This window comes from Syngnathus typhle, linkage group LG1, assembly GCF_033458585.1.
Source record: "Syngnathus typhle isolate RoL2023-S1 ecotype Sweden linkage group LG1, RoL_Styp_1.0, whole genome shotgun sequence".
NCBI classification, from domain to species: domain Eukaryota; kingdom Metazoa; phylum Chordata; class Actinopteri; order Syngnathiformes; family Syngnathidae; genus Syngnathus; species Syngnathus typhle.
In genome coordinates this window covers 25,465,810-25,488,290 of record NC_083738.1, presented here as the reverse complement: position 1 = coordinate 25,488,290, position 22,481 = coordinate 25,465,810, and the positions used below count along the sequence as shown (strand labels likewise).

The following is a 22,481-nucleotide window of genomic DNA, read 5'->3' as shown; positions in this document are numbered from 1 at the left end:
GCCCACCCAATTTTGCAAGCCAACTTCAAAACCCAACCAAGACGACGGCGACATGTGCGAAGGAGTCCGAGTCAAAACACATAAACACGTAAATCTGATTAGGATGAAGCGAAGACTTTAGGAATGAAGCGGAGTGAGATTTTATCACATCCCAAAGACCGCATTCTGTACAAAGTCAATGTTTTTAATAAGTTGCTCTTGTCAAGCTGGTTAGCTCCATTCCAAAAAAAAAAAAAAAAAAACCTTTGCCAAGCTCAAAATATGCCAAAAAATACATGAAGTCCTAATTACCATGTCAGCAAATTCCTGATGACGTCAACAACATGACATTTACCACTGTTTTGGTTAAGCTAGTTGGTGTCATAACACTCTCAAATACGATAACCGGCAACAATAGTATCTTCAGAAGAAAAGGTTGAATTAACTCAAACCAGAGAGTGAAACCAAATATATGAAGACATTTGATAGCTTCCTTGTTTCAACCACAAATTCTTGTTGGCCTGCCTTCAAATCTGCTCCCGCTGATGACAACCACTTAACTTGACAATTGATTTCCACTTGATGCTTTACTGAGGGTCGGGAGCGTGTACCTGATTCTCAAGGGGTCGTCTCTGACGTCGACGCGGCCCTCTTGGGGATATGCAACCGCTCTGCTGGGAGCCCGTCGTCAAAGTGAGAAATCAGGGTGTGTGACGACTGCGATTTTCCTCCGAGGCCACGCCCACTTGAGTGTCAACTTCCCGGCTCAATGTGGCCGGACTGGTTGAGTTGGGAGAACTGGGCACCTCCACCTTTATTTTGGCCAAAACAATTTCAGCTTTTTCCCTTGCGGGGAAGCTTTGCGAAAATCTTTTAAAGTAGATTTTTTGAGTTTTGTGAAATTATTCACGGGTGGAATATGTGCTGTATTAACTGAGACATTCCTTTACAAATGAAATGCATCCATTTATTCTACACTTTATTTCTTGCGGAATGGGTCTAGGTTTTGTGCACGATGAACTTGTCATACAGTCGTGATGATGCGTTTCTACCACTACGGCTCTTCGAGGGCCTCCACCACGGCGCTCAAAATGGCGGCGACGGCCTTGGCTCCGGGGTCAGGCAGGGTGAGGCGCTCGGCTGCGATGTAGCTGGCTCTGCCCGCCTTGGCCGCGAGGCTGCGAGTCGATTCGGCGCCGTCGGCTGCTCTCTGGACAGCGGCGCGAGTCTGTTAGGTTTCTCGCATGCTTGCGCAATCGCGAGCAGCAATCGGAAAACAGGTTGAGGATGTTTTGCCGCACCTGAGCAGCTGCTTTCAGCGCGGCCATCCCTCCACCGGGGGGCGTGCTGTTGGCTTTCATCAGCTCGTCTACGGCGGGGCACAGAGCGTCTAACTGCGGCGGGAGAGGACAGAAAGCGGCTCGGAAAAAAACAAACAAAAAAGTGCTGATTAACGTAGAGCAAAAAACATTCCAAGTGACTCACCATGGTTCTGTCTCCCAAATCAGCACCGCCATATCTGTTGATACCAAAATGGATCCATTTTAGCATTGCCAGTAATAAGTCATCAGATTCTTTCAGGGTCCGGTTTAGTTGAACACTAAGCTGATATTTTGCTGGATAAATCACAAAACTAACTGTACTTTTTGCCATCTAGTGGAAAAATCATTTAATTGTTTTCCCTGTCCTGACAGGAGACGTCATCAGCATTGATAGATGAGCAAAGATATGGTTTGTAGTAAATAAATCATTTTCTGAGCATGATGCCTGCTGATCGGCACATTGGTTGACAACAAGTCAAATACATACACTCACCTTCTCATGGCCTGCATCCCTGCATGCACTGCATTGGCCCATGCTGCAGCGTGACTCCGCCCCCCGGTCAAGTGACCGCTCGCTGCCGTGAGGAACAAACTGTACAACTGACAAAGACATCAATGGGTGAAAGATGCAAAAATTCTTAAAAAACAAAATAAAATCTTAATCACTTACTGCGCCTGAAGACCCGCCCATTTTCTCCTGGACCAATCCAGCAAGGGCAGACAACAGTTGCCCGGGGCAACCGGGGACCACGTGACTCTGGAGCCACACCTGAATGGCTGAGTGAGCATTATCTTTCAATGAGGTGTGGTTCTCAAACTGAGACCCGGGGACCCCAAGGATGCTGCGAGTCCTAATATTGAGGTCCGTGAAAACAATTGGTCACCTTTGGCCGCCTGCGCATGAGTATTCCCACAGTCGCCGTCCCCAGAAGCACGGTCCAATGCGTTGAGCTCTTCCTGGTATTCCAAAAGTGTAGAACACACCCTCTCCAGCACCTTGCGCATCACAGGACTTTGGGGTCCTAGCAGGGAGGGAAACCAGTAAACAGGAAGTCAAGGTGGTGCACCCCGAGAGGATACCCGGTTCGGTCACAAAGGTGCAATAAGGCGCTTTAAAAATAAAAACTGCAGACACACAAATTATTCCATGAGTCTCAACCTTCGAGCAGCACATCTTGGGGCCCTCCTGTAGACATCGGGGTCGGGGCTGTGAGGTAGCTGCGGCCACTGGCACAACCGCCGCTTAAGTTCGGCCAGGCGGGGGCGCTAGTCTTGGCATCTAGATGAGAATGGGAGGGAAACATTCTGAGCTTCAAATATAGCGGCTCCTCTGTTAATGTGCTCATTGTGTTTTAGTAAAGTACCACGTTCAGAATAAACATAAAGGGGAACATTTGATCACATCACATTTTATATTTGCCTGTTTTAAAGAGTTGTGTCTCCTTTACCAAAGAGTTTAAGTATTTCAGGATTGGCCCTCATCAAGGTCAGCGACATTCCAGCCATCTCCAGTGAGGTCATGAAAGACCCGGCCATCACCCTGGCGACCACCATCCCACGATTTTCTGCAAGCATTTGGAGACCATGAGTGCTGTGGGTTATTTTTGTTCATTAGCATGTGATCAAATGCGTCATCACCCAGACAGAGGATGGCGGCACGAGTCACCACGGCCATCTCCAGACGTGACAGCGCCCCGAGATTGTTCACGCAGACAACGAGCACGTCACCTTTGTCAGAGTGGCACAACGGCTCGAAATAAAACACAAATGGGAGGTCGCAAGCAGGATGCCCGGCCTACCAGTCTGCAGGTGCAAGCACGACTGACTCGCCGCGTTGGTCATGTGATCAATCATGGCTGACACCACTTCGTCTGCTGTCGCTACCTGGTGGCCAGAAATACGAGAGTGCATCTACAAAGGTTTTGCTCACTTTGGGACTCACCTTTGATCTTCTGACCCCAGGCTCCCCGTGGATTCCTGCACGAGACAAACAGCACTTGGCCAAGGAAGTTGTGTTTTAATAAAAATAGTGCAGCAATCTTGGCGAACTAGTCACACATTCACTTATCAAATCTCCATGCTCACCCAGGCCGAGCTCCATGTCACCTGGAGGAAGCTCAAAAGATGGCCGACAGCCCGGAACGCTGCACGGAGACAAGCTGACTCCCAGCGTACCTGGAACACAACGCGGCGTTGTATCCTGCTAGTCGGAAAACGGGAACAATCCGGCACGGAGCCTCACCTATGCCTTGCAAAACCTCCGTCACCTTGGCAACGATATGGACCAATGAGCAGCCTTCGTCCGCTAAGGCGCCTGCCAGCTAAAGTAAACGTGACATCACACCTTCCAAATGTGTTTTTGACACCGGGGGGATATTTTGGCATTTTTTTTTTTTTTACCTTGTGAATGAGAATAGTGCCACACAAGCCCCGCTTCCCGGCCTTACTGGGGCAGGTGAAAGCGCAGTCGTCAGCGACGACCACCATTTCAACATCCACCCCGTGGTTGCGGGCCTGCTCTGCGGCCAGCCCAAAGTTGAGGCGGTCTCCCGTGTAGTTCTTTACGATGAGAAGGACCCCAGATGCTCCTGAAGGGTCAGAGCCATGATTCATCATTTAAAACCCGCTCACTGCTTTGATTGTGTTTGGGCCAGCAGATTGGGAACAACAGGTCAACTTACCTGCACCGTGTAGGCAAAGTATGGCAGCCAAGATGCTGGCAGGAGGTGGAGATGCAAAGACGCCCCCCGCGACTGCCGCCGACAGCATACCAGCACCCACGTAACCTGGACGCAACGTTTTCAAAGAGTTGCCATGTGGGCTGTTTGAGAGGTGTCAGACGTACCCCCGTGTGCAGGCTCGTGTCCGGATCCTCCTCCTGACAAAAGCGCCACTTTGCCACTCATTTGGTCCAGGTCTGAGCGCAGCACGACTCGGTGGCCCCGCAGCAGAGACAGCCCGCTGGAGGCCCGGACGAGGCCGCAGAGAGCCTCATCAACGCAGTCCTCTGTAGAGTTGATCAGCTTCTTTGGGGGCTGCAACATAAAAGAAAAAGGTTTGCATGATTCGTATGACATGGACTCAAATTGAGTACATTTTGCTTTATGGTTTGTTAATACACCAGCCTTGGACGATCTTATATAGCTCTTTATTTCGGAACAATTAGAGATTGGTGACATACATCACAAATTCTGCCTTCAGAGAGAAACAAATAGGTATTTATTAAAAAAGTGTCCACATCATGAAGTTTGTACTTTGCAACCACAGTAGTTTTTAACATTTCTGTTAGGCATTTTAGCTCCATAAGTCAATATTGTGAAATGAGCAAGTCTAGGCTGTCGTTCACGCACGGACTTTGATCTCAGTCTGCAACTACGTCTTTTTAAAGGTGTCAAAAGTCCTCATAACAAATACAAACAAGTGGGAAAGTGCTGGACTCTAAGGCTGCCTCTTGAGTCTCTGCATTTAAAAAAAAAAAAATTCTTACCTCCATGACAAGTTGACAACAGTCGTGGGCGCGCTCCCTCTTTGCTCAGCGTGTGACGTCACACAGACCCAACCGGATTTTCTCCCTTCGAAATAAAAGTACTCAATCGGTATAGTTATCAAATTAAATGTTTAACGATGCGAGAGGGTGACCCAAAATATTAAGAGACCTTGGATTTAATTCACGACCTGTATCGTATTATTTTTAATTTTAAAAGCAAAAAAAAAAGAGCCCTGGTTTGCTGGGCAAAACTTACGATTCAGACCATAATGTTTCTAGTGTAGTGACAAATAACATACACGTTCACATGGCGATCGGATGAAATGTAAACAAACCGATGCATTGTGACTGATTTTATCACGCTACACGCCGGCAGTCTATTATGTGCATATGAAACGATTATAAACAGCCGTAGCACCGCTCAGTCGGGTTGTCCCGAGCTCACATATCGAAGCAACCCCCGGCGGCGCGACATGACGCACTGAGCTGAGCCCAGTTCGCTCGTCCGCTCAACCCAGCTCGGTTCAACTCATCTCGGAACCATCCGGAGCAACATGCGCCATGGCGAGTGTGGAGACAGCCGCCGAGCACGAGCGAATTCTCCGCGAGATCGAGAGCACGGACACCAACTGTATCGGTCCGACGCTGCGGTAGGTCTTCGTCGGCCAAAACTTTAAAATGACGACGTCCATTATCGGACAGCTAGCAAACACGCCTTTTTCTTTAGCTGATGTTAAGTGATAAAGAGCTTAGCTTCGGCGAATGAGCTTTTGTTCACGAATAGAGGTTGGCTGGCTACCTTTAGCCGATTGCGCTAACTAATTATAATGTCGGTCACTGCTGTCGGATGTGACATACCGGGGTGTCGAACCCGAAACATTCGGGTTGAAAGAAGGCTACACTGCTCCACTTGTTTGAGTGGCTGGCAAGTGGAAACAAGTGGGGCAGTATTTCTGCCAAGTGTGTCAAATCCAAGAGTTCAGGAACAAAGTTGCGGTGTCGGAGGTATTCAGATCACATCTTTCAGCACGGTGCGGTAGTGGGGAACACGTCTGCCTCACAAGTCTGAGGTCATGGGGTTCGAATCTCAGCGCCGGCCTTCGACATTCAAAAACATGCAAGTTAGATGAATTGAAGTTTCATAATTTGTTAATGCAACTTTATGCATCTACGCCTTTCAAGAACCTCCAGCTCATCCGTGACCTAGGATAAGAACAGAAAATCAATCAATCAATAGATTGCAATGCAAGCGTCCAATCACTGAATCACATTACATTGACGTCATCGCTTATGCCGCTCATAGCCACTAGGGGGGGCATGTCCACCGAGCCAAAGGTAGGAACTATTCAATCCATTGAAGAAAGCCTTCCTGGTTGCGTGAGCAGGATGAGACAAGCAGCAACATTTTTCTGATGCGTTTTGGACTCCCCCAATCGAATGGCAGTGAAGGCGCTAATGCTTTGCTCATTCGATGAGTTGTTGTGCTGTGGATCTTCAGAAACTCAGTAATCGCACACCATATTTAGTTGGCTGACGCACACACACACATGTATCCATTGTACTCAACACGTTGGCCACTTCCTGGTTGGTAGGAGGCTTGGGGATTTACGCAGGTGTACAAAGCAAAAGAACACAGGAAGAAGCTCGTCCTTTGTTGCTTAAAATAGAACGGCGAGCCTGCGTCTGCCTTCCTGCTCCTTCACCTCCCAACCATCCAGTGCTTCCAGTCTGCCTCCCCGACAGGAAATCACATGACCCTTCTCCCCCGTCTTGTCCAGGTCGGTGTACGATGGCCAGGAACATGGCCTGTTCATGGCCAAGCTGGATGCCCGGATCAGGAACCACGACCGCGAGATCGAGAAGATGTGCAACCATCACTTCCAGGGCTTTGTCGACTCCATCACGGAGCTGCTGAAAGTGCGCGGCGAGGCGCAGAAGCTGAAGGTAGCGTGGGGGTGAAGACGAGGGCAGACGTTATATCACCTTCCTCACCTGTCGCTCCTTTTTCACACTTCAGAGTCAGGTGACTGAGACCAACAGGTCGATTCAGGGCGATGGCAAAGAGGCAAGTCTCCTCACCGCCACCCTAAACCTTCACCTGAATTATCCTCACAAGTTTTCCTGCTCTTGTGCAGCTCATGAGCTCCATGGAGGAGCTGAGACAGTGTCGAGTGCAACAGAGAAACATTGCGACTACTGTCGACAAACTGACGCACTGCCTGCCAGGTAACACACACACGCACAGATAAGCACACAACCCATCCATCAGGTACTGACACAAACCTTTTTTTTTGGGGGGGGGGGGTGCCAGTCCTGGAGATGTACAGACGCCTCCAGGAGCAAATGGACGCCAAAAGGTATGACAACAGAGTGTCTCATGCAAAGCACATGTCCGAGCAGCAGGTGGTGCTATATAACCTGCAAATGTAAATACAAATAATACAAATACAATACAAATTCAATTCACCATTTGTGTTTCTCTCATTGGAAACTTTACACAACTTGACTATTATCTAAAAATCTTTGAGGGGATGGGCGGTATAAATTATTTGGATCTTATTTAATTTAGTCAATCTTTGGTCCCTATTCCTCGCGAATATCAATCAGGTTATGACACACTGGAGTAGAATGTTTTCCGGTGAGGTAGTTTACCAACCATCCACGAGGTGGCACCAGAGTACTAGGAATTTCTTCCAAATGGCCCGTCCCTGACCTGAAGACAGAAGTGTCTGCTCATAAATGAATGCTTTGTTTGTGTGCTTTTTTTGTGTCCCCTCTGAGAGCGCAGAGCATCATAAGGTCAGCCAACGTTGACACATGCACAAATATGCGTGTGTGTGTGTGTGTCTTCTGTGATTGTGCTAATTTTCCCCTCATGTCTGAGAGTATTGTATTTAAAAAATATATATTTTCGTGTGTGTTAGGTACTACCCAGCTCTGCGCACCTCGGAGCAGCTGGAGCAGACATGTCTTCCAAGGGCAGGCCAGTACCGGTTCTGCACCATCATGGCGGAAAATCTTCCCAAGTTACGGACGCAGATCCGCGACACGGCCATGACCCAGCTCAAGGACTTCCTGGAGAGCATCCGGAAACACTCGGACAAGATTGGAGAGACGGCTATCAGACAGGTATGTCGGGACGGGGGCCGTGGCGGTCAGACGCTGGATTACCTCTGCGCGCGTTGACAAGGGCACACACACGCCATTCATCAAGCGTCCTCTCATATTTTTGCGCTCATGCAGAAATCTGCTTTTCAGCACTTACCTCATTGTTTTTGTGTTTTCCAAGGCCAAGGAAGCTCCAAGTGGAGGCCTCTTGTTTATTTGGAGAGTGTTGTTGGGTGAAAAGTGCAGGAAGAGGTGGTGGGGGGGGGGGGGGGGCGGTACGGGAACAGATGAGCGTCCGAGGAAAAGCGGGCCGACTGTCTTGTCGAGCTGCGCAAGCGTGATCTGAAATAAATACAACACCTTTTATTGTTCTATCGCCGGCGGCTCTAAAAATGCTCCGAGCGGTTCAAATGTTACTCATGTTTGTCGCCATTGTTCAGTCACAAACTCGTCTGTCCCGGAACGTCTTCCTTTCCATGCGCTCATCTTTCCATGCATTGGCTCTCTCGCCTCCTCTCGCGTATTTACTCGGAGAAAGACGCCGGGTGTTCGGTAGTCCGAAATACGCGCACGCGCGCTAATGGGAAACAGATTGTTGGGTCTGTGAAGTGGAAGAAGATTGATTACCTGTATTTAGTTACTGAACACACACATGCGTGCGCGCGTGGCGGAGAGTACCCGCTGGGTCGCCATCATGGAGGAAAGGCAGCGGCTGCCCCCGGCCGGCGCGCCGCGTCTGCCCGCCGAGTTCACCGCCGGCCGGGGACGCCCCCCCGTCTGGAGCTTTCCTGTTTCTGACCTGCCGAATCGATTCAGTGACATTGAGCGGCGCCGTGTCACCTTTCTAATGGCCGCTGATCCGTTGGTGGATTTCAGGCCCAGCTGCAGCGCTCTCTGGACAGCTCCACGCAGCCTGGGGTTGTCGTGGGCCGGCGCCCCGGGAAACAGCCGGCGGCCGGCAGGGTCACACAGAGCAACGGGCAGGTCGACAGGCTGGAATTGGACTCTGGCGTCCTGGATTTGGGGGATGAAGAGGAGACTGACCAAGTGAGTCACACACACAACAATTGGACTCGGTTGTTTCAATTTGGAAACGTGTGCTGAAGTGAAAAGCAGAAACAAATAGTGGAGCATTAATGGGAATGTGGGAATTAACGAGGATGTTTACTCGGAACTTGTGCCACTATTGCCAAAGTGCGGGGACAATGAACTCCTCGAGTTGCCCCTGGCGGGATCCGAGCTCTTTTATGCCGCCGACGTGTTCGCGTTCAAGGAAGGCCGAGCACAATGCGGCTGAACTTGTCACCCTGGTGCTGCCATTCTCTTCGCAGGTCCCCGTTGTCCCTTTTGGCTTATTTACGTCCTGTAAACTGGCCCGAAGCCTCGGCTCCCACAAAGGCTTGACCCCGCGGTCGCCGGGGTTACGGCCGCGTCGGCGCCCGTGCCAACCTTACGCCGTCCCTGCCACTGGCACGTCTTCCCCTTCCCGTCATTCACGGCTGTCCCCTTGAGTCTCTTCTTCCTCTGCTCCTTTTGTCCTCCTCCTTTCCTCCTCAAGGCCTCGAGATTTTTTTTTTTACCTGCTTTCCCCGTCTCTGGAATGTCATCGTGCCTCCTCCTATGTTCTCGTGAGTGACCTCAAGCAGTTCAGTCCTCAACAAGCACTTCCTGTTTGCTTGTGCGCAGGTGACCGGCGCCCAGGATTTGGTGGACTTCTCGCCGGTGTACCGCTGTCTCCACATCTACACTGTGCTGGTGAGCTCATCACACCTCCTGGACCAATTGGAACACCTTGGTCCCGAACCTCTCGGCAGCTGAAGAAAGACGTTGCGAAATGATGCGACACTTGGGTAGCTGTTGCAGCTTGATGGGGGGAAAGTTCAGATGAAGCAGAGAGGAAGAACCTGGCTGAGGTCCAACCAGGTGGCCGCAGTGTGTGTGTCATGTCAGTTGGAGTGTATGGGTGGAGGTGTAGCCTGGGCCACAACTGAGTTAGCTCCACATTTTGTGGAGGCTCTTTGGGGTTGTGACCGGGGCAACACATCGACTGAGTTGACTGTTTCTGTTCACCGTACGTGTGTGTCTGTGTGTGCGTGTACGTGCGCTCTCTGGCAGGGGGACAGGAAGTGCATGAACTTTGACAGGAAGGAGAAAGTGAGCGATGGCGGGAGGGAGCCGAGGGAAGAGCGGGGTTAGGGAGAGGCTAACTGGGTGACATGACGGCGCGGAAAGAGGTCAGCAAAAGGTTTGCGGCGAGCGAGAGCGCGTTAGCTACACGCTAGTAGCTGACAGTAGCCTGACATCACTTAGCGATACTAATGCCTTGTTGTTTTTCTCCCCCCCACTCCCCGCCCGCCCGCCGGGACCCCGAGGTGAAAAAGGTTAAATCTTTCAGCACCTTCTCCTGACACGGCACACTACTTTCCCTGCTCCCTACCACTTGACCTCATTATCTACTCGCTGGTCTTATCCTCCCGCCCCCTCCCCCCGCAAAAGAAGAGCAGCCGTGATAAGGTGCTGCGTCATGGAAGGAGGAGATACTAGCGCTTTTAGTTTAATGCTGGACGCTTCAGTCCAACTTTATCTCAACTCCAGGCGCGCGTTATCGCAACTTTCCCATCACAGAGTCATTCTGGCCTTCGATGCCGTTTGGTCACATCCTCCCGGCGCATCTCACGGGTTTTAACACCACGGCACGCTCCCACTTGTACCTGTAATGTGTGTTTGCAGGGCTTGCGTGATGTGTTTGAGAACTACTACCGAAAGCAACGGAGGAAACAGGCTCGCCTCGTGCTGCAGCCGCACTCTAACATGGTATCACGTCACTTTGTTTGTGTCCACACACACACACACCGCTAACCGCACTCCCGTAACATGGTTGACAAAAACTGACCACCTTTTAAATCTCTCAAATTCCCAAAATATGCTCATGTGTTGTTCTCCCTTCCAGCACGAAACTCTGGAGGGCTACCGACGCTACTTCAATCAGATCGTCGGGTACGTCGGGTCCGTTCGGACGTGAGGCGGTGACAAAAGTACGACGACATCACCTGCAGCGTATGCTCTTCTCAGGTTCTTCGTGGTGGAGGATCACGTGCTTCACACCACGCAAGGTTTGGTCAACAGAGCCTATGTGGAGGAGCTGTGGGAGCTGGCGCTGTCCAAAATCGTGGCCGCTTTGAGGACGCACTCTGTAAAGACACGCATGACGTGAGCGGGAAAAACGCGCGCGCAAACCCGTACTGATCCCGAGCGTGTGTTCGCAGTCTTACTGTGACGACCCGGATCTGGTGCTGGATCTGAAGAACCTCATTGTCCTCTTTGCTGACACACTTCAGGTACTGAAGCGGAGTGGCGTTCATTTTGTAGCCGCGGCGACGTGTAATTAAAAGCCGCGTTTTGAATGAGCACCTCTCGGGCAGGGCTACGGCTTCCCGGTGTCGCAGCTCTTCGACATGCTGCTGGAGATGAGGGAGCAGTACGGCGAGATCCTCCTCAAGAGATGGAACGTCACCTTCAGGTACATTTGACATGTTCCTGACCTTGCCAGCCCTTCGGAGGTTGCCCGGTCAAAAGGGCGCACACCCAACAGTCAACACAGCGCTTTGTGGGAAATGTCGCCCTTTTTGAAGTTTTAACGAGCGCCCCGAGGCAGGAAGTGTTTTAAAGCCACGTCCGCAACGTTCAGGATGGGTAGTGGCCCTCACAAGATGTGTGCGAGGGCACCGCACGCCATTGTTCCTCCGTCTGTGCAGTGACACCAGTGGGACTTTGAGAGGCAGCGTACAAACAAACATGCTGAAAGTTTTTTTTTTTTTTTTTTGCTTTTTCTTCCCCCCCTGCGTGCACACGCACGCACACACGGGAAAGCCACAGGAATGCGTTGCATTGTTGGAGAGGGAGCACTCTCCGGTTCATGGCCTCTCCATGGAACGTTGGAACGTCCGAAGTCTCGAGAGCCAAACAAGAAAGGGGGTGATGAAAGAAGAAGGGGGTGGGGGGGGTGGGGGGGGAAGAAAACCTCAAGGCCCTTTGACACCCCCTCCCCACTCTGCGAGACGACTGCAGCCGGCTTCTCGCGGCCTCAGCAGAAAAGACGTTTGCTCACCTGCATCTCCTTCCACAGGCAGGTGTTGGACCAGGACAACTTCAGTCCCATCCCCGTGTCCACGGAGCAGGAGTACCGACACTACACTTCGCAGTTTCCCCTGCAAGACCCCGAGCTGGAGAAGGTAGAGGGCGCTAGAGGCCCGCCGGTCCCAGCTTTTCAATTGACATGAAAATGTGCATTGTTGTGTGCAGCTTCCCTTCCCCAAGAAGCTTCCCTTCTCCGAGTTTGTGCCAAAAGTCTACAGCCAGCTCAAAGAGTTCATCTACGCTTGTCTCAAGTACTCTGAAGACCTGCACCTCAGGTACATGTCGCCTCTTTCCTCGCCTTCATCGAAATTCCTCGCGAGCCCGCTCTGGCCTCCTTTTTACAAAAAGCGCTCACCCGATCTGACCGCGCCTGAGACCGTTTTCAAGACAAAAAAAGCTGTGAAGCCAGACGCCCACCCACCCTCCTCGGTGGGTGCAAAGTCCGGTTGTGGGAACGGACAAAATTGACCACGAGGTGGAGCTGCGCTGGCGACGCCATCCGGATTTGATCTGCGCGCTCGTACGCCGGCTGCGGCGCGTGCGTGCGCTGGTTACGCTTGATGTAACAAGGAACTCAAACAAAGCGGCTACTTTTCCACTGAGGAGACGAGCAATCAGGGAACATCTTGCACTGTGCGGCGGGAGGATTCCACAAAACTGGCACTGGGACACACACATAGTTAAAATCCAATTCAACTACAAGGCATTTCAGAACCAGACAGAGTTATAAAGAAAGTAATGAGCACAACTTTACATTTCGGATGCCTACAAAGTTGCTGGACTGAAAAGCGAACGTTTGATTGAAGATCATTTTAAGTTCGCCCGGGGAGCAGGTCGGCGTTCCTTTCCGTGTGACCTTTGCGATTTGTACGTAGCTAGCCGCTCGAGATGTCGGGGGAGCATTTGGGCGACTCGAAGAAAGGCCGGAAGGTTAAAAAAGGGGCGCAAAGGTGTTGAGCCGCGAAATGCGAGCGCGGCGTCGGCGAGAAAGAACATGGGGCAATCGCTGCGAGCGCTTTTTTCATGCGTACGTCCATTTGGCGCTTTTCCTTCTTGCTCTGGTTGGGCTGCAGCTTCTGTTGCTCTCTCACATTGGGCCCTGTAATCCACCCCAGACGATTCCTCGCATTTAGGGAAGCATATGTAGCGTTTAAGTAGCTGCTTACGTGCCCTCTGGCCTCTGGACGCCGCCGTGCTGGCCTCCCCCTGACTGCTAGAACCTCCCCCGCCCCTCGCACATCTGTTGTGGCGGCGCAAACGCAATGAAACTTGATCAAAATTCTGCGGTGCGTCCGTCTATATTTGTGCGCTTCAAGGGTTCACTCGCGGACGTTGACTTTTTGACACGCCCCCCTCCCCCCCCACACACACACCATGCCGCCTGGGGTGAGCTACAGTTAGAACTCGCAGTGTTTCCAAAAAAGTACAAGAATCCTAAATACATTCCAACAATTAAAAGCAGGGGGGAAAAATTCCTGCAGAAGTGCAGCGTGAGCAGAACTTTGCGTGTGTGCGTTTTCAGTTCCAGGCACAGACAATCGAGTGAATTGGCCGGAATGCGCATATTAGCCGCAGGCCGCTGGAATCGAACTCACAATCACACATGGACGCAGCACAGAGCAGAACCCCCAAAGTTGTTTGCGTCGCCCTTAATTAGACTCCATGTTTGATGGGCATTTTGCTGCCCGGTTGGTCTGGAGAACGCGAGCTTTGGCCCAGACAGACGATCCTTGAGCAGACTTCCAAAAGCTGTTTTTCTTCAGCCGGACACGTTTCAAAGCAAACAAACTCGAGAGTGTGCTGCTGCAGACTCGCTAAGCGGCTCGTGAACTCGGAACGTGAGATTCTTGGAGAATCAACAGCTGAGCAAATTGGAAATAATTTCAAGAAATAATCATCATTTCTCTCCAAAGGATTTTTTTTTTCTTCACGTTAATCTTTGTGTACTTTCTCAGCTCCACAGAGGTGGATGACATGATCCGCAAATCCACCAATCTGCTGCTAACCCGAACCTTGAGCAACTGTCTGCACTACGCCATTAAGAAGAAGAATGTCGGGCTGGCTGAGGTTACTGCGCATGTCCTTGTCACTCTTTGACATTTTCCTCAGCATTGTGATAACTAGCTTACTTGTGCTCCAGTTGGTGCAGGTGATCATCAACACCACCCACCTGGAGCAGAGCTGCCATTTTATGGAGGAGTTTATATCAAACATCACCAACGTCCCGTCAGACACGGCCAACGCCACCAAGCTGTACGGGACCTCCACCTTTAAGGTGAGCGTCTGCGCCAATCCGGCCCGGGCGTTTGACGGATATGCCCGTCACGACCCGTCTGCTCTCGCAGGACGCTCGCCACGCGGCCGAGGCGGAGATCTACACCGGCCTCAACGCCAAAATCGACCAGTTCCTGCAGCTGGCGGATTATGACTGGATGGCGGGCGTGCCTAGCGGCGCGGCGCCGGCGCCCAGCGACTACCTATTGGACCTGGTGGCCTTCCTGAAAAGCACCTTCAGTGTCTTCACCAACTTGCCCGTGAGTCGTCAGACAGAAATCGAAATCGTTTTGCGAAAAGAGTACGCCACCCTTACAAAACAGTCTTGCACATTCAAGATGGCCGACATGCTTTCGTAGCCCCTTCCGAGGTGGCGTCTACGTGAACAAACGCGCGTTAGCGCCCACACGTCGACGGGACGTTACGAGGCGCTCGCGTCGCTTTAAGATCGTTAACGCTACGCCTGGCTCAGCTCATTAACGCGCTCAGCTGCAGATTACGCCGCCGCAGCTCAGATTATCGACTCCGAGGCCACGCATCGGCGCCGACGCAACACACCGACACACTCGACGCGGTCGTCGTGTCGCCATCGAGCCGGTCCGATTGTTGCTAGAATATAAACACACGCACACACAGGGCGGTTGAGCAAAGTGTTTTTCAACACTTCTAAGGAGCTTTACTTTCCACCCCCACGAGCCCCGGACGTGACCCTGTCACACACACACAGAATGGGGCCGCCTAAGCAGATCGGATGCTGCGGATCAGTAAATCTGAGTGGCATGACCCTCTGAAATGAGAGAAGTGGAGTTGCTCACACTCGGGGCCCAAAAGTCACATCCTGGTAGCGTTACCGCGTGACCATGAGGAGATCGTTACGTAGCGGAAAATCGCTTCGCAAATTTAATTCCGTTATGTGACTGTTTGCAAACAGAAGCGATTTAGTTCCCCTTATAAAAATAAAAACAATAATAAAAAAAAAAAATATATATATATATATATAATTAATATAATACATACAGAAAATAAGAACCTACAGCGAGTTATGTTTACCTTGTTTGACATCGAGTTTAGTATTTTAAAAAAAAAAAAAAAGTTATTGGGATTTCAAAAGATCGGATTTCAGAATCACCCTTAAATTTCAGCCGAAATCCAAACAGACACAACTTTCTTGTGAGTAGTCTATTTGTGGTTTATGTCTCTCCCCATTCAGGGAGCGCCCGTAGAACATGCTATCTTGCCGGTGAGTATGTGTGTGTGGCGCCTTGCTAACCCCTCAACGTTTTCCCTCACGTTGTGGCCTGAGACTTCAGCCAGCCAGCCAGCAGCATGTCCAGGAGCGGTCGTGCACGTTTGGGTCATGTGTGAAGTGTTCTGACGCAAATGGGGGGGGGGGGGGGCTGCAATTTAGACGCCATCAAGATCTTGCTCATCTTGCGTGCTGTTTTGCAGATTATTCTAATGATAGTGGTAGTAAGAGGCGGGTTGAGTCCCAACTGAAGGCCCAGGTAGCAAAAGCACGGCCCGCATGTCAGTCGGAACCGTGCCAATACAATTAGCTCGTTTCACGCTCAATCTCACCCTATTATGACTGACCCAGAGGTTGCGTGTGTATGTGTGGACATCCGGTGTGTGTTCCTCCAATGTGTGTAATTGGATTTCCACGCGAGGTGAAGCCTTCGTGAACTAGGGGTGGGCCGGAAGATCGTGTTTCAAGCTTCTTCACACCCCCTCCTCAGCTCCCCTGTCAGCTTTTTAACAGTGTCTGTTTTTTGGTCAGGGCAAAGTGGCGCAGACGGCGTGCATGTCGGCGTGCAAGCACATCTCCACGTCGCTGATGCAGCTGCTGCTGGACCCCGAGGTCAAGCAGATCTCCATGGGGGCGCTGCACCAGCTCAACGCCGACGTCGACGAGTGCGAAGGTGAGCCCTGGTGGATGACGGAACATTGCTCATGTCCATGACACTTGTGCAAACTCGCTTACGTCACACCCTGGCCCACCTGGACACGCCTTTTACGTAAAGCCAAACATCTCGCATACGGTTACGACAATACGCATTTTATGCTGACAAAATATCCGTGGGGACAATTTGGGGGGATTTAATTGGTTCATCTGGATTTTCGCTGACTACGGAAAACGGGGGTGCAAAGTACATGACTTTTTTTAAATCCGTGCTGCGGGTGTAGTTTGTATTCTGACCCAGAGGGGGCACTGTGAATCAACTTCCACTTCCCGCCGAATCAAAATCGGAATTTTTTCTTTCCAAAGACACAATTTAAAATGGATTAAAAGGAGACAAAAGGCGCAATGGGATGAAAGGGCCAGAGGGAAAATAGGATTAAATGAATGAGGTGCGAGGAGGAAAAAAAAAAAGACGAATTCGGCAGACAAAAGAGAGAAACAAGCACGGCTGAGGGGAGCGAGGGAATGAAAACCAACGTGGACTTTGAAAGGGAGGGATTAGAAGTGAACTTTGGGCTTCAAACGTGTTTAGAGAAAGATGGCCGCCATCAAGCTCCACGCAGGAAGGAAGCGACAGACATCAGACAGGGGGGGTAAAGGAACAAAGAAGGAAAAAGGAAATCAAAGTTGAGTCGCTGGTGTCGGCGTTCAGCGGCAAAGCCGCCTCTTGTGTGTCACGGGGTCACTGGAAATGGCAGGCATGTAATCGGCACCGTGGTGCGTAGGGGCCGCCATTTTGTGTCAACTGAAAGCCTCATCGGGAAACATCGGAGGTGTCCAAGCTATGGCCTGAGGGCCATTTTTGGCCCACTGTTAGCCTATTGTAGAAGCGACACGGAAAACTTGTTTTTTTGGGTGCAAAGTTCGACAAAATTGCTTTTATACCGAGATTTTCCAGATCAGTCAAACGTTTCCCTGCAACAAATGAAATCAGCGCAGCAATTGGCGCGAGTCATGCTTTTTGACTGACAGCCTTTCATAGTAAACAAAAGCAAACCGTTGAGTTGACCTCATCTTCACAAACTCTCTCTCTCTCTCTCCGAGGGCTTAGCGCCACGAGTGACGCAATCGGTACGAAAATGAGCTGACTCGGCAGTTTCATCGGCAGAAATAAATCTGCTTGCGCTTACTTCTAGGGCTGCGCAGTATATCGAATAAATATCGATGCCACGATATCGGTAAACATCAGAGGCTAAAAATGTCTTGTTTTTGGGGTACGCTAACTTTTCACACGCCAAAAAAAAAAGAAAATCCAGACTTTCAATCTTAGGGCAGCACAATCTCACGTTGGCCCTTGTGGATTTTTTGAGAAGCAAAAGCTTGGCCACCTCTGCTCCCTCGCACACCTCTCCTCTTCCCCGTGGGCTCGTTTGCCAAGTGACGCCAAGACCCCTGCTAGCACTCCGCACGCACCAGCATCACCACAACAATGACATGCTACACACGGACACACACACACACACACACACATACGCACTCTCCGCTCTCTGACATGACTTGAACAGCCACCCCTCCTCCCTCCTGCTCCTCCCCCCCCCGCCCGTCATTTGTCTGCCAATCTGTCCTGATGCATAGCGAATCTAACCAGGTCTTTTATTCTTCCCTTTTTTTTTTTTAATTCTTCCCTCCTCCTCCTCCTCTCTTCCCTCGCTCCGGGGGTGGACCGTTTGTATTTTTCCCACAGGTTTTGCCAGAGCCGGCCCGGTCGCAGGCTTCCAGGGTGACACGTTGCTTCTGGCCTTCAGTGACTTGAGACAAGTAGGTCTTTGTCTACGTCGTCGTTGTCGTCGTCTTCTTCGGTCCTTGCTGTCTCCCCCCCGCCCTCACTTCTTTCATCCTTCCGCACATCCTCCTCCTCTCCTCGGACAAACGTCCATTAAAAGTCTGCAGACTTCTTGGGAAGAGAGTCGTGTTTTACTTCACGTATAATTTTCTTGCTGCCCTAATTTTATATTCAATCAATCAAATTTTTTTTTAAGTATTTAATTTTATCTTTGATTTAATTTTCATTTTTTTAGCCAAATTCACCCCAAAAATATGGCAACCTCCATCAACATGAAAATAAATAGCAAGGAATCAATGAAATCCCGAGAAGATCCCCCGACAGGAAGTCTCCCGGCTCGGCGTCTCACGCGGGCCCAAACAGAATCGCCGTTGGTGTTTTTTGGAACTCGGGCGGCTGAGGTCGGTCGGCTTGTGTGCGCGTGACAGCGGATGACGGATGGGCCGGCAGGACGGAGCGGGAAGGATGAATGAGGTGACGGACAGAGACGGATAGCCCTTTATCCCCGCTGTCACAATCCCGCTTTCTCCCCGCCTCGCTTCTCTTTCTGCGCCTGTCGGGATGATGCAGTGCCTCGGCTTCATCCTCCTCTTCCTCATCTGGTCCCTCCTTTTCCTGCCTCCCGTCCATCTCCTTCCTCCGCATTGTTTCTGACGCCATTCTCATCACGTCAAAAGGAGCTTTTCATACCTCGCATGTGTCACGTGCCAGCGCTTTCACAGGCGCATTCTTCTCACGCGGGCTCGCCGCTCCCGTACGCCCTCCGTCGAGCCCGCCCAGGAACGCTCGATAAATCACGCTGACGGGGCCCCGTTAGCCGCTTGCTCCCGTAGACATTTTTCTCTGTCAATTATGTCACGTTTGAAGAATTCTCTCAAGCCGATCAACGGGACTGATTAGATTTTCCCCATTGATTTGAAAAAAAAAAAAAATTCAGATGCGGAAAATCTACTCGAGTGATTCACTTGCGTATCAAATCGATTTTTAAACCCTGTAAGAAATTGAAAGGCCATTAATCTATTCCAGCCCCCCAAAAATAAAAGCGCTGTAGGAGAATGTCAAGAAATACACAGGAAACGGCAGACATTGTATCGGTGGCTCTCCTTTCCCACACGTGAGGGCATCTCAACACCTAAATTGCTCCCATTTAAAAAAAATAAATAAAAATCATCTTTGCAAAGGCAGAATCGGCATAGCTATTTTTAGATTGGACGCAAACGCGAATGTGTTTCGTCGCGCGCTAGCTCGTAAGCCGATGTCTCGGCTTTGGCGTCGTTTTCGATTCGGGTCCCGCTTGTGAATGTGGCGGCGTGTTGATGCCGAGTGAAAGCGTCCAGTCAGGTGAAAGTGATACGTACAGGGTGGTCTCTCGACCTCGCTCCCCCTCGCTCTCCTCGGGAGGCCGACACTTCCCTTCAAGCGTGTGAGCGCTCACATGGGGCGGTGAGGGGGGGTTTCGCCATCAATAGTGGGGCGAAAAAGGCCGAAAGGGAGGATGAGCAGCAGATGGACGTGTAAATGCTCGCCCGCCGATCCCGTGCACACACGCAAACGTGACTGTTTTTACAAACACAAAATACGACACTTTTGATGGACAAAGAAAAGCCTTGATGGAACCCCCCCCCCCCCTCCCAAATTCCCCTACTTCCTTTTTGCTTCCCGGTGTGTGAACAAGCGTATCAATAATGAAAAATAAAATCCTAATTTGGAAGTTTAAAGGTCAAATAAAGTTCACCCGGAAACGTCCGTTTTATCCCGAAATCGGAACATCCGCCGCAACTTCAGCCTACTGTTTGTCGATCATATATGAGGATAAGCACTACTTTTATCTGCGGCGAAAGGGTGATTACATGATATCAGAGAGACACACACGCCGGTGCAGTGCAGTGGAAGGTCAGTGGGCTCACTGGTGCCAGGGAGGGTGGAAACTTGTCTTAAGACCCCCGCAAGTCTCTTATCTGATGCCACATGTGTGTGTGCGCATACAGCAGCTCGGGCTAACGCGGCGCCCGAGATGACGGCGCAAAGTAAAAGCGTTCTTATCTGCCGGGATTTATGACTTCAAGCTTGTGTCGGTGTGGGAGAGGTCGCCGCGCGTTCTTCTCGACCCCCGCCTCAACTTCCTGCCCCGTCTGTGGCCGGGCCTTATCGCCGTGACGACGGGTCAGCCAGTGGTCATGACAACATCGCCGCTCGGGGGGCCCGCCCGATGGGACGGGACGGGACGGCCGCTTCCGAGCGATAGGCGCTCGGCATGCGCCTGCGCCTCGGCATCGGCTCATTGTTCCGCGCTATCGGACGGGCCGATAGCACCTGCGTGCGCGTGCGCTTCCTGTTTGCGCCACGGCGGCCATCTTGGTTGGCGATCATTAGTAAGCCGTAATTACGTTCATGTGTCGGTATAATTTTTCATAGTTCAATATTTGTCTTTATTTCTTCGGATTTATAACGTAATTATAATTCATGAACCTATTATTTAACTACTTTACTACCCTTTATACTCATCAAGTGGAATGCAACTTGCCCTTTACTTGGCAAAAGTGCACAAAACGATTATTATTATCATTATCACACTAAAATATTTTTTCTTTGAGTCTACCTAATATTTTGTCTCTGGAAAGTCCTGTCACAATATTACCTAGCCCTGTTTTTTATTTCACTCATATTTTTCTATTGTTCACAATGAACCAATTATAGAAGTTCAAAGGCGACCAAATAACCGAACGCAACAGCAATCTTTTTATTTGGAGAAGGACCGGCCTGTACCTTTGGTGCCTCCTCGCCGCCGTCTTGCGGCACTTTTGTTTGCAAGCGGTCGCGCCGGCGTGACGCCGCGCGCTTCGCCCGCTCAAAGGCACCGGCGGCTGTCGTCCAAGTGGCTTGTGTATTTCCACTCCCTTCCCCCAACATGTGGTTTCGCTCGCCATCCCTCTGCATCCCCCTCGTCCTCTCTCATCCCTCGCTCACATATGGTTTCTCTCTTGTGTGTTTGGTGTTACCCGGAGTTCACTGGGGCTCCCGGCTCGCGTGTTCTTAAAGGCGCGGATCGTGCGTGCGTGCGCACGCGGGATTGGGGGCAGGTTATGCAACACTTTGAAACGTGGGTCACTTATTTTGTTGTTGTTATTGTTGTTGTTGTAGCTGCTGGAGCTGTTCACGCAGTGGGACTGGTCCAGCTACCTGGCCGACTACGGCAAAGCCAGCTGCAAGTATCTGCGCGTCAACCCGCACGCCGCGCTGGCCGTGTTGGAAAAGTGAGTGGCCTGCGCGCCCCCGTCCTCATCCTCGAGCGCCGTCCGCGCGCTCAGCTCTTTTCTCTCTCTTGTGTTTGTCGCGTGTCGGCAGGTTGTCCAAGCCGTGAGTATTGTTTTCCGCATGTACGCGCAAACGACTTGCAGTGTCTAGTTTGTTCTGATTTGCTGCCCTTTGAGTAACGTGGGTTTAAAAAAAAAAAAAAAGTGCAGTTAAGGTTACTGATACCTTCGCATGTGGGAAAGGAGAGCCGCAGTCATAGATGTTTACGGGAACAGGACGCACGGGACTCGTAAGGACTCACACGTGGACTAACCGCCCAATCTGACTAGTTGGCCAAAGTTGCATGTTGTGCACATGTTTGTGTTTGTTTTTTTTTGGGGTGCTGTGATTAAATGCCACAATCCCAAGAGATGACAATGAGAACGCCGACTGAAGTGGACCATTACAGAAAAATTAGTTAGCAAGTCTTCATTGCACAACTCCTGACTAACATGCAACCAAGTCTAAGGTTTTGAGGTAACTCTACTTTTTTTTTATAAACAATTAAGAATCTAATTGCTACAAAGAGAGGAAACAGGTGAGAATAAGAAGAGTGTGGATTTTGCGAGAAGGTTTTGGCAATGAGCGCTTGCGTGACAGGCCCACGGGGACTATCCGCACTTTGCTTTTTAGTCAACAATTATTGTAAAATATGCATTGAATTCTGTCGATGGGCAAAACTGCTATCAAGGCCTAATGTTTCATTTTCCAAAAGTTTCTTGGTCACTCCTAATTGGGCAACACTGATTCTTCTGTGTTTCAGGATGCGGGAGAGCAGCAGGAAGAACGTGGTCTTCGCACAATTCCGAAAGACGGAACGCGACAGACAGAAGCTCATCGACACCGTCATCAAGCAGTTACGCAATCTCATCGCACAGCACCAGGCCTGAACGGACACCCGCGCACCTCTCTCCCGAATAAAAGCCACATCTATGCATTCTCACCGACGGGGATTTGTTTCTTTTCACTTCACAATAAATGTTACAACACTTGTATGTGATAGACCGTGTCGTGTCATCATTACGCCGAAGAGGAGCTTATCCTACCTTCAATTGGTGCTTTACTTTTGGTGATGGTGGGCAGTCACATCACTGGTGGAGGGCATCCTAAACCAATGCCAATGCGGCCATTTTGCTC

General features: G+C 50.7%; 3 protein-coding genes and 1 long non-coding RNA gene across 13 annotated transcripts in view; 1 reads left to right on the top strand and 3 right to left on the bottom strand.

Moving 5' to 3' along the window:
- LOC133169324 (E3 ubiquitin-protein ligase TRIM39) overlaps positions 1-730 on the bottom strand; it is a 5,055-nt gene extending 4,325 nt beyond the window's left edge. Inside the window, exon 1 of the mRNA XM_061301479.1 lies at positions 591-730. The gene's annotated coding sequence lies outside the window, so the exon portion shown is untranslated. The remainder of the gene's footprint in view (positions 1-590) is intronic.
- Positions 649-7,873, bottom strand: tkfc (triokinase/FMN cyclase). 8 transcript variants are annotated; one of them, XM_061301013.1, is made up of 20 exons: positions 7,734-7,873; positions 7,072-7,206; positions 5,647-5,991; positions 4,789-4,873; positions 4,147-4,336; positions 3,983-4,087; positions 3,702-3,889; positions 3,544-3,622; positions 3,387-3,476; positions 3,244-3,278; positions 3,101-3,185; positions 2,940-3,029; positions 2,750-2,866; positions 2,461-2,580; positions 2,186-2,323; positions 1,972-2,078; positions 1,795-1,901; positions 1,465-1,498; positions 1,281-1,373; positions 925-1,189 (listed from the first exon to the last, which is right to left on the bottom strand). In XM_061301013.1, the coding sequence occupies exons 4-20, from the start codon at positions 4,792-4,794 to the stop codon at positions 1,034-1,036; spliced, it is 1,740 nt and encodes a 579-aa protein (XP_061156997.1). In that variant the 5' UTR covers positions 4,795-4,873; positions 5,647-5,991; positions 7,072-7,206; positions 7,734-7,873; the 3' UTR covers positions 925-1,033. The 8 variants fall into 8 exon arrangements, with proteins under 8 accessions (XP_061156828.1, XP_061156997.1, XP_061157079.1 ...); XM_061301095.1 differs by having other exon boundaries at positions 5,647-5,886; XM_061301265.1 differs by lacking the exon at positions 5,647-5,991.
- On the top strand, positions 5,195-22,346 carry exoc6b (exocyst complex component 6B). Of its 3 annotated transcripts, XM_061297353.1 has the most exons (23): positions 5,197-5,438; positions 6,567-6,732; positions 6,806-6,853; positions 6,924-7,014; positions 7,100-7,145; positions 7,713-7,917; positions 8,773-8,943; positions 9,583-9,651; positions 10,627-10,710; positions 10,847-10,893; positions 10,969-11,089; positions 11,163-11,234; positions 11,319-11,416; positions 12,023-12,128; positions 12,199-12,308; positions 13,989-14,100; positions 14,174-14,308; positions 14,379-14,567; positions 15,518-15,547; positions 16,085-16,226; positions 17,952-18,025; positions 21,192-21,304; positions 22,108-22,346. In XM_061297353.1, exons 1-23 carry the CDS (start codon positions 5,350-5,352, stop codon positions 22,232-22,234), a joined length of 2,445 nt encoding a protein of 814 aa, XP_061153337.1. In that variant the 5' UTR covers positions 5,197-5,349; the 3' UTR covers positions 22,235-22,346. The 3 variants fall into 3 exon arrangements, with proteins under 3 accessions (XP_061153507.1, XP_061153337.1, XP_061153423.1); XM_061297523.1 differs by lacking the exons at positions 21,192-21,304; positions 22,108-22,346 and adding an exon at positions 18,286-18,875 and having other exon boundaries at positions 5,195-5,438; XM_061297439.1 differs by lacking the exon at positions 15,518-15,547 and having other exon boundaries at positions 5,198-5,438.
- The window catches only part of LOC133144866 (uncharacterized), a 33,333-nt gene continuing 32,965 nt past the window's right edge, over positions 22,114-22,481 (bottom strand). Inside the window, exon 5 of the long non-coding RNA XR_009710787.1 lies at positions 22,114-22,481. This is a non-coding gene — a long non-coding RNA (uncharacterized LOC133144866).